The sequence below is a fragment of the Jaculus jaculus genome, chromosome 16 (genome assembly GCF_020740685.1).
Source record: "Jaculus jaculus isolate mJacJac1 chromosome 16, mJacJac1.mat.Y.cur, whole genome shotgun sequence".
NCBI lineage: Eukaryota > Metazoa > Chordata > Mammalia > Rodentia > Dipodidae > Jaculus > Jaculus jaculus.
In genome coordinates, this window is record NC_059117.1 from 35,452,474 (window position 1) to 35,463,405 (window position 10,932).

At 43.3% G+C, this 10,932-nt stretch overlaps 1 protein-coding gene across 1 annotated transcript; it reads left to right on the plus strand.

Annotated features, from left to right (window-relative positions):
• Positions 1 to 5,856: 5,856 nt before the first annotated feature.
• On the plus strand, positions 5,857 to 10,702 carry LOC101608080 (interleukin-6). The gene is made up of 5 exons (XM_045135645.1): positions 5,857 to 5,914; positions 7,090 to 7,277; positions 8,281 to 8,394; positions 9,012 to 9,161; positions 10,538 to 10,702. Exons 1-5 carry the CDS (start codon positions 5,857 to 5,859, stop codon positions 10,700 to 10,702), a joined length of 675 nt encoding a protein of 224 aa, XP_044991580.1.
• The last annotated feature ends 230 nt before the right edge of the window (positions 10,703 to 10,932 follow it).

Sequence of the window (10,932 nt, forward strand, 5' to 3'; positions counted from 1 at the left end):
AAGGCCAGCCTGGGTAACTTGATAAGACTCTGTCTCAAAACAAAATAAAATAAAATGAAATAATAAAATAAAAAGATGTGTTGGGATACAGCTCAGTGGCTTATTGCTTGCCTACCATGTCAAAATCCTGGCTTCATACTTCAATATTGCAAAACCAAGACATACACACAGAGAAGGAGGGAGGGAGGGAGAGAGAGAGAGAAAGTGACAGACAGCGTCAGAGGCAGAAAAAAGGAACAAGAATAAGAAAAGGAATGGAGGAGGAAAATAAGAATGTAAGAGTAAACAGAAAGGAAGAGTAAACAGAAGGAAAGAAAGTAAAAGAAAGATTTCAAATACTCTGAAATTTTGGAATACTAATATTTCATCTACATACATATATGGACTATATATATATATATATATATATATATATATATACATATATATATATATATACACACACACACATATATATGTATATGTATATATAAAAATACAAAGACAGACAAGAAGAGAATGATTATACAGTAGTGATAACTATTATAGCAGAGTAATAAGATTAATTTTAAATTTGATTTTATTATTCTCTTTTTATATTTTGTGAGTTTTCTAGACTGAATATATATTAATCATGTAATTCATTTATAAGGCTAAAATATTTAATTTTAAGGTTAACAGTGCTCCTTCTTGTACAATTACTAAGAAATGTGCTGTTTCATTAACTGATGTGTCTTCACCTAGATTCTCTGGCTCTTCCTGAATCAGTTTACTCTACCTGAGGCCACACAGATCCTAGACATGACACAAGTGGACAGCAGCATCTTAATTGGACAAAACAGGACTACCAACTGCTTTTTAGGTGGGAACTAGAAGATTGTATCAGACTGTTGGCTTTAAGAAATACAGATCAACACTGCACACCTACTGTGATGGCTCCATTATGAGCAGACTCTGGGGTATGGCTAGTGAAGAGCTGTAGAATTACAGCGCATGGACACAAACAAGGATGGAGCAAGAAGAACTATAGAGAAGCTCTCCAGTGGACACTTAAGATGAGAATATCTTGCACCATAGGCTCCAATTAGTCATTTAAGGGGGCGTACTGCCAAAAGTTGCATTCCTAAAATCATAAGAAAACTAGGATTTGGCAATTCAATAAAAAGGCAAGCTCAATTCAGGAAAACCCTACATTCAGCCAAAAGTTTTTGGTAGCACAGTATAACCACAGATTCCTCCTAATTCCTGCCATCCAGTTCATTCAGCAAGACCACTGGCTTCGTCATAAACCTGGCCATGAGTGTGGGCACACATTACCAGACGGAAACAGCCCTGAATCTAAGTCTCCTTACAAGCTTGACCTGCCCCCACAGGATACACATGGGGACTTGAGTAGCTTTCCGAGACTCACGGTGAACAAACTAATCAACAGAAGAAGTATACATGACAGTCTCCGTTCTGATTGCTCCTGAGACACCGGCGAATCTGAAGCAGTCACCCGCAGCTGCTGAGGCCCCCAAGCAAAGCTTTTGGAAAGTAGAAGTATTTCCAAGCCTTGTGACCCCATGCCAAGCTGACTAGTGAGCAGGGCCATGCCTTCCCTCCTTTCACCGCTCACCTGCAGGAAGAAGCAGGGCTTCAAGGCTGAGAGGTCTAGGAAAGTCACCCCACAGGAGCCTCAGAGAAACACAGACTGCCACCATAGTGCACCACTGTGGAGATCCAACAACACAGAGTAGAACAGGTCTGGGCAGAAAGCTAACCCAGGCTTCCTGGGGATTTAAAATCTGTAAGGCTACCCAAGACAGAGGGGACAGCTGTGAGCTGTGGAGCTGTGACCATGGTAAACATGTAAGCCAATGACTCTGCTCTAGCACACACACACATACACAAGCACGTGTGTGTATAGGGAGAGAGAGAGAGAGAGAGAGAGAGGGAAAATTCAGGAGATTTAAGAAGTCATCTGTAATCCTTTGACATGCTTACCTGGACCTGAACTCTTCTGTAACACTAAATCATTCCAAGTGGATCTTGCTTCAGAAATAATGATACCCAGAGTCTAGGAAGTATAGAGTTCAACATGTCCACAGTATTTTGTGGAAATGTTTGCACTGTGGTGATTAGTAAGACCTTTCTATCTTCATGAATTTAGCTTGCAGGAACAAGGAGGAAGCGTCAGTCAGAGGAACTAAAACATTCTCTTTTGAGCAAATAACTAGCCAAAAGGGCAGAGGAGGAAGGTAAAATACATCATGGTTGGGCTGGCAGAATCCCCTGGTCTTGTCACTCCATATGACACTTTCAAATGTGTTTTTAGTACCTTAATCTTGAGGGCAAAGTGGAAAAAAACAGCTAATGCTTTGCATGCTTAGTTTCTGCCAATGACATTGAATTCAGAAAACTATCTTTGGAGAAGCCAAAAGTGACTCCATTGACTTGTGAGAAGAAGATTGCTTGGACCTCACATTTCCTAACTGTGTAGTATAAAGAGGAATAAGCAAGATAGAAAACCCACCCCACTGATGGAACACGTACAAAGCTCAGAATCTCAACTCGAGAGATCTCCCTGCTTTGGAGGTTCTTCCCCCATCACTAAGCAATTCCTTAACATTCAAAGAGCTCCAGAGAAGGTGGCTTATCATCACCAGCATGAGATCTGGATACCATCTTCCAGGCAACACTAAACACCAAACAGATGCCGGAGGGCCCCAAGCAGGAAGAAGTCTCCTGGTTACCCAGGAGAGGCCACTTACCCTCGAAGATGCCTGGGAGTTTCCAGCTTGGCAGGGAGAAGGTAAGTCGGCACATAACATAACAACAAGGATGTCACATACATAACAAGGCAGATGTGTCCCTCGCCAGGCCTTCAGAAGCTAGGCCAACCCCACTGCACCTTCTTCTTCGGGATACTTCAAGCCAGACCAAGCATTTTCCATGAACTATGATGGGGCAGTAGGGCAGAGGCTGTGAGGCCAGAACTCAAACTGAACTAGGTTGACAACTGTTAAGAGCTTTGGTCACTTCACCTGGCTGCCCTACTCAGTCAGCCAGCACTTTCCAAGGAGACAGCACAGTATGCCTGGTGTCTTTCTCCAAGTGGTGTCAATACTCTTCCCATACAGTACCTTTGCCATAGCCTTCAGCCCTGGCATTTGCTTGAGGATGTGGGGAACACCTCTCCTCTGGAGACCTAAACGAGCAGATGGAAATCCCTTTCTGCTCCTCGGCTGGAATGTGCTAAGGGACTCTCTGACTAGATTCTTCCATGAGGTAGGAAAACACACAGGGGCAGCAATTCCCTACCCTCCCCTCACTTGCCATGTTCTTAACTAGCAATCATTTCAAACCAGCAATTGTGCATGGCAGTAAACTATTAGTTAATGATGGGCACAGTATGGTAGCCTGTCCTGGTCACTAACAAATACTAGGAGGAGAGGGAGACTTAGGAGTAAAAAATATTTGTGAAATCTCTGTGCCTTCCTCTTTATTTTTCAGTGAACTGCTGTAAGGAAAAAAAAAAATCTTAAATACACACACACACACACACACACACACACACACACACACACACACAAACCAGGGATGAATTCTTGAAATGGAAATCCACTGAGATACAAAAAGGTAGCTCCCATGGGAGAACTAGGGTCATTGCATGCATGTTTTGGTGCGGGACGAGTGCACTGCAACCCTAAGCAAGTGCCAACCAAAGGCACTGCTACTGATCAAATCCACAGTTCCCTCACCTTCCAAACCCTTATAGACCTGCCCTTTGCTGCAGACAGAAGACAAGCTCTGCCGTAGTCTGGCCCCTCGTGCTTGAGACAGACTTGAATAATAAAGATGACTAGGCCCAAGCTGCGGACTGTGACAGAAAAGCACTCAGCAGAGGCTTCAGAAAATGTTGGGTGCAAGATTAGGCAAGTTATTATCTACATTAAGGGACCTCATTTGAGTGTTCTAATCTTCTAAAAATAACATTAAGCCGGGCATGGTGGTGCACACCTTTAATCCCAGCACTCAGGAGACAGAGGCAGGAGGATTACTGTGAGTTCAAGGCTACCCTGAGACTACATAGTGAATTCCAGGTCAGCCTTAGTGAAACCCTACCTCAAAAAAAAAAAACATTAAAAAATTATTTTTCATTTTCTGCTGTGTGCCATAGGGATTTTTAACAGAACCTAGGATCTCATGTCTTCCTGGGTAAAATAACTGGGAGACTAACTAATCACTGGTACAGTGTCCTGGCTGTCTTGTAGTAACTCTGTAGGCCAGACCCCAGGTGAACTGACAGCCAGGCTATCAGATCTCTCCAAGCAGAAGCTCCATCCACTGAAACTTAAAAGGATGTGGGGCTTGCTGAAGGATGAGTACACCCAGGAATGCTTTTGACACTCTGTCTCGTTCTATCTTCACAGTGGCCCTGTGAGGGAAGAACTTAGTACTCTAGATTGCAGGACAAATAAGGGACAAGAGGTAAATCAGGCAGGGTTAAAGGCATGGCAGGTGGCAGTGTTGGGCTTTCAGCCTAAGCTGTGACTCTGATGGGAAGCTGTACAACAGTTTCCACGCCATGGACATGCGTGGTATATGTACGTGTGTGTATGTGTGCATTTGTATGTATGGATTTGCATACATACATCCAAGCCAGCAATGTAAATACAGAAGCGAGTACCTGGGAGCTGGAAAACTTCTTCCAGACCAGGCAGAGACAGGGTCTCTCTGAAAACATTGAGTCAAGAAAAGAAATAGACTTACTTTTCCCCTAAACACCCTGAAGTCTTATTTGAACATATTACCATGGCTATATTCCTGCTCTAAAGAATATACTTTTCATTGAAAAGGTAAATATGAATGTTGTATTGAGTTATGAACTGGGTGATTATTTAGTTATATTTTCTAAAAAACAGGCAAGCGAGGGAAAGCAACTGTAGACACAGGAGGCCTGCAGCAGCGCGTGGCTGGGGAAGCAGGCGCCGGACAGGACACAGCTCAGAAGTGTCAAATCTGCCTCAGGCTCAAGCGCACTGAACATGAAACCATCTTCCTCTCCCATTTTTATTTTCAAACTAAAGTCCCACTACCTCTAGGACTGCAGTCTCTGTTGAAACAAGCAGTGCAAGAATGGCTGGCCTCACTGTCTTCAGCAGGTGCACCCTAATATGTTATACACGGAACACAGTAAGAATATGTAATGCATGTCTTCAGTGCCCTAGCAAAGGTCATTGAACAATCTTGAAGAAATCTTTCAAAGCAAAGAAGCTGATCGTGATGTTAACACTGTGTTTTGTACATATTTTTTAGGCACCACACAAGAATCCTAGTCTCAGCCTAGACTCATTATCAGTGTTATCTGGCTGTTCAGACAGGTGGGGAGTCACCTGGACTAAAGACCATAAAGGACCTATGCAGAAGGAACCAAGGACCCTCTGCAGGGGAAGTCATCTGAGGAAAAGGGGAATCTGCTTCAGTCTGACTCAGCAAGGAAGGTTGAGCATGGAGTTATTCAGGGCCATGAGCCATGCCATCTTCAGATTAAAATCTAGTCATTGAAGAAAAAAAAATGACAAACACAAGATTTTTAAGATGTCATGAGACCCTTCTTTGACATTCTCATTCTTTTTTTTAAAAAAAAATATTTACTTATTTATTTGAGAGAGAGAGGGAGAGAGAGGCAGATAGAGACAAAGAGAGAGATAGGGCACACCAGGGCCTTCAGCCACTGCAAACAAACTCCAGATGCATGTGCCACCTTGTGCATCTGGCTTATGTGAGTCCTGGTAGTTCAAACCTGGCTCCTTTGGCTTTGCAGATAAGTACCTTAACCACAAAGATATCTCTCCAGCCTGACATTCTCATTCTTCATCATTCCTGAAGTGCATGGACCTCAGTAATTTGAGGGCTACAGCAGATGAGAGGTCCAATGAGATTCGCCCAGGTACTCCAGGGCACCAGGACCATACTGTAAAGCAGGGTGGAGTGTCTCAAGAAGAAGTGGGGACAGGACCGCAGCTCAGGACAACTCCGTAGCACTGAAATCACAGTTCCTTCCAAGAAGATCTGCAAGAGAACCCTGGAGGGAGAGCAGGGCATGGTGGGACCTCGACAAAGTGGGCTGGAATAGGTGAGCTAGAAAATTGCAGTTGCTACTTGATGGCAACAGTGGTCATTTATACATGTTATATACACACAACCCCACATGTGAAGACCCCTAGAAATAGCTGCAGAATATTTGTAGGTGTACAAGCACTTGGTCAACAGCAGGTCCAAACAAAATCCATGAACATAGGACTGAATAAACTGGTAGTTCATGCTCAGTGTGACCCCAGGCTGAGATCTGTGAGGAGATGTGAGGAAACTCAGGTGAGAAGATGTCAGTGTTTGACAAATATGAATAAAATGGGTCACTAAATCTATGTACTTGAAGTACTTTTTAAACATAGTCACTTCAGCTATGTTTTTTTTTTCCTCCTTGAAAAGCATCATGCATGATTTCAGCTTATTTTTTTTCTCTACTCATGCTAAAGTGTTGAGTCACAAAAAACCAAAAAGAAAGAAGAAAGTAAAGAGTGACCATGCTTTTTACTTTTTAGTACTAGCCTCAAGGATGACTTAAGCCACACATTTTTCCCCAGAGTTGTGATTCTTTAGATGCTAAATGACGTCACATTGCACAATCTTAATAATGTTTCCAATCAGCCCCACCCACCCTGGCCCCACCCCCACCCTCCAACAAAGATTTTATCAAATGTGGGATTTTCCCATGAGTCTCAAAATTAGAGACTCAACTCCCAATAAATATGAGCCCAGGGATGTCTGTGGCTCATTCTGCACTTGAGCCCACCAGACACGAAAGAGAGCTCCTTCTGCGCTCCAGGAACCAAAGCTATGAAGTTCCTTTGCACAAGTAAGTGAAGGAAATCCTCGCCCTCTGCTGGGGCTGCTGAGTGCCTGAGAGGGAGGAGGTGTGTGACAAGCCCAGGGAGGCTCAGGGCTCAGGGCTCAGGGCTCAGGGCTCAGGGCTCAGGGCTCAGGGCTCAGGGCTGGCCAGCAGCCAGCAGCAGCTCCCGGCCAGACTGGCAGCTCACTCTGCTTTCCTTTTCCTCCTCACAGAAGCCCTCCACCCACTTGCCTTCTTGGGACTGCTGCTGGTGACAGCTTCTGCTTTCCCAAACCCAAAGGTCCAGAGAGGAGAGGGCACAGGTGACACCACAGCCAACAAACCAACATATACCTCTGCACAAAACACTGAAAACCTGATGACATTCATCCTCAGGAGAATCTTGGACCTGAGAACAGAGGTGGGTAGGCTTGGTGAAAGGGACGATTCTCCTCCTCGTGCATGTGGACGGAGGCTCCAGATTGGGAGGTCTTGCCGGGTTCTGGGGCACTGGAGATGTGAGACCGAAGGGCCACACTAGACTGTGCTCTGTGGTTTATGTTGCTGGTCTCTGGAGGTTTCACCTTTCTGGAAAATACAGAAATGATCGAATTCCTGGAAGATACAGAGTGGCCCACTCTCAGCTCCACATCTAGTCATGGCTTCTTAAGGTCTCCTTTCCCCCTGCCCAAAATAAGGCCTTTCAGCCTTCATTTTGTCCCTGGACTTTGGGAGGATTAGAGAGGGGCCACTGGAAGTGCATGTCCAGCTGTTCGTGGCTGTGGCAGTGCTGTCAAGGTATGTAAGCTAAGTGGTTAGCTCTCTCTAGGGTCAATCCAACTGATGTGCATACTTTGGAGCACAGAGGGTGGCAGGTCATAAGGAGGTTAAAGTATATTCCATTCTTAAATGCACAGTGTTTAGTAGAGTGTTTGATAGAAAGAAGAGAATGAAGGAGAAAGAACTGGGAACCCACACTCTAGTTCTGGTAGTACCAAACCCATTTTGTTTTCTGAGCAAATTTCCTGCCAACTCTGGACTCCATTATTAAAATTATAAGTTAGACAAGATGATCTATTTCTATGACTTAAATCATATTTGTCCCAAAATATCAAAATTGCTTTCATTTATTAAGTATCTACTAACTGCCAGGTATTTTATATAAATATTGTACCTAATTCTTAAATGTGTAAGAGAGGGTTTAAGAACTGACAACTTCAAAATAAGAAAACTGAAACTATGGACAAGTAGAAACTTCCAGTGAGAGGAAAGCAAGTCTACTACGCTGCTTAGTAGGATGCTAATAGGTTGTGACTTCCTTTTTCTTAGAGACTTTTCTGGCTGAGGTATAACATCAATTGGCCCTCTAGTGGCATTTGTTTTAGAGGCAGTTAAATAAGAACCATTGGTGTTCTCTTTCCCAGCTATGTGACAATGATGAAGACTGTCTGGAAAATGAGGAGGCACTGTCAGAAAACAATCTCAACCTTCCAACAATGTTAGAAAAAGACGGATGCTTTCAGGCTGGATACAATCGGGTATGGATTTGTCATATTTATTTTAGCTATTCTTTGATCAAAGTCTCTTGCATATGGTATGAGCATATATACCGACTCTAGAAGCAGTAAAGAAGGAGTTTGTCATTGAACAATTAAAGTTCCACTGGGTTGGGATTATTCACAACTGTCATGTTTGAAATCCAAGGAAGCTTAGCTAGTTCATTCTAAGTAAGGTGGTCAAGGGACCATTTTATCTCTCTGGCTATCCCTGGATCTAGCCCACCTTCCCTCCTGAAGTCTCTCTTCACACCCGTTTCCTTCCAATGAGATAATTTGAATTTCTGATTATTTCATAAGAGGAGGTTTTAAGGCAGTCCTGACAAAGGCAAGAGCTCAGGAAGGGCATCATGGGGAAGGGAGTCAGTAAATGAACCTCACTGATGCACACTAACATCTGTTGGGCTTTGGGTGAAACATTAAATTGTACATCCAGTTGTCCAGATACTTAGGGCTGATATCGGCCTGAGTCCTAAAACATAATGCCTAATTCCCTAGAGGGGTAGAGGGAGAAGATGCTGAGCTGTAGGAATCTCAGGTCCACAAATTGAGTCCATCACCAAGAAGTAATCAATTGCCTCCAACTTCTCTATTCATAGCATAGTTGCCTGTTGAAAACCACCTCTGGTCTTCTGGAGTTCCAGATCTACCTGGAGTATATCCAGAACCACTTAAGTGATGATCAGAAGGACATAGCCAGAGATATTCAGAGCAATTCCAAATCCCTGGTTGAGATCTTGAAACAAGAGGTAAGTAATTCCATCTCCCTCGTGGAGTGCAGGGGGAAGAGGCTCAGAGAAAGCACCTGACACCTCGGCTCAAAATTGTTCTAACAGAGACTGTTATGTGTAACAGAGAGGGTCTGAGAAATAGTTCTTGATTGTCAAGCCTTCGCTTTTTGGTTTTTTTTATTGTTGTTATTGTTTGGTTTTCTGTGGAAAGAGCATCACTAACTACATAAAACTATAATATATGGTCTGAATATTAATATTAATGTTATTAGCTTAAGAGAAACATATATATATATATATACATATATATATGTGCATGTATATACATACATATATATATGTGTGTGTGTATATATATATATATATATATATATATATATATACACACACACACACACACACATACATACATACACACACACACACACACACACACACAGAAGGAAGATATCCAACACTCCCCAATGAAACAGAGCACAATATACGGCTTTAATAATTTACTCTCTGTCAAGCGACATTCATACTACAAGAGATATAGCACAGAGAAGTGGCCAAAGGACAGTGTGGAAAAGGAAAGATCAGGGCTTGGACACCTCCAATTATGAAACGGTGGCTAAAGAAAACTTGGTGGCTCCGAGCATGGATGACCTGGTCCAATGCAATGGGCAGGGTCCTGGAAAGAGACCTGGGTGCTGCTCCTGGCCCTCCCCCTTGTATCTCCTCCCCATAAGGCAGAGCTTTTCATAGGTCAAGTGCACAGCAATCCCCTGCAGGCCTTGTTTCCCTGCAGAATGTGATTTAGCAGGTCTGGGGAGGGGCCTGGCCTTCACCTTTCTAAAGAGTTCTCTGGTTACCTCAGTGCTGCTGTCTTTAGGACCATACCTGGAGGGCAAAGCCTTCCACTCACTTATCCCCATGCAGTGGACCTTGGAGAGGTGTTCCCAGCAGTCCTCACACCCCAGATCAAGGGACTCTCAGCAGGATCAGATAGATCCTGCTGAGAGGGAAAGTGCTTGATGTAGTACCCACCAGTCACCTTCAGCTATGGGTTCTTCAGTCACCTACTTCAACACTGCGTGTCAGGCACTGCTTTGAATAACACAAGAGAAATAATATAGTGGTGCCTTGCATGCTTACTCTCTAATGGGAGAAGAGCAACAAGGAGGCAGTTTGAATTTGGTTGCCATAAAATAATAATTATAATAATAATCACATAAAAACTCAGTTGCTATGCAAGGGTCCCTATAAGGGTGAGCCTGGAGTAAAGCCATCTCACCCAGCCTGGGTGAGTCAGGGCACAGGGATCAAATCAGGCTCATTCAGCCCAAATTTGAATAGAGCACTCCTTTGCAAATAATTGGTGCAGTAATTATGTTAATTTTTTTTCTCTTTAGATAAAGAATCCAAATGAAATAGTCTTCCCTAGTCCAACCGCAAATGCCAGCCTGATGAAGAAACTGGAGTCACAGCATGGATGGCAGAAGACCATGACCATGCAGCTCATCCTGCGAAGCCTCCAGGATTTCTTGCAGTACGCCCTGAGGGCCTTCCGGAACTAGCGTGGCCCCTGAGGTTATCAGTTTATGAGCAAGCTTTCCAATGTTCAGAAAGCATATCCTGTCACTGGGTACCTGCCGTATGTTGTTCTCTACGAAGAACTGACAGTATGAATGTTTAGGACACTATTTTAATTATTTTTAATTTATTGATAACTTAAAGATATAAGTTAATTTATATAATTGATATTTATGATTTTTATGAAGTACCACTTGAAATATTTTATATCATG

Excerpts from the sequence above, each read along its gene's own strand:
- LOC101608080 (XM_045135645.1), top strand. The coding sequence starts at position 5,857 with ATGGACCTCAGTAATTTGAGGGCTACAGCAGATGAGAGGTCCAATGAG. Across the intron at positions 5,915-7,089 it reads GTCCAATGAGATTCGCCCAG|AAGCCCTCCACCCACTTGCC; the intron begins GTACTCCAGGGC and ends TCCTCCTCACAG. Across the intron at positions 8,395-9,011 it reads TTCAGGCTGGATACAATCGG|CATAGTTGCCTGTTGAAAAC; the intron begins GTATGGATTTGT and ends CTCTATTCATAG.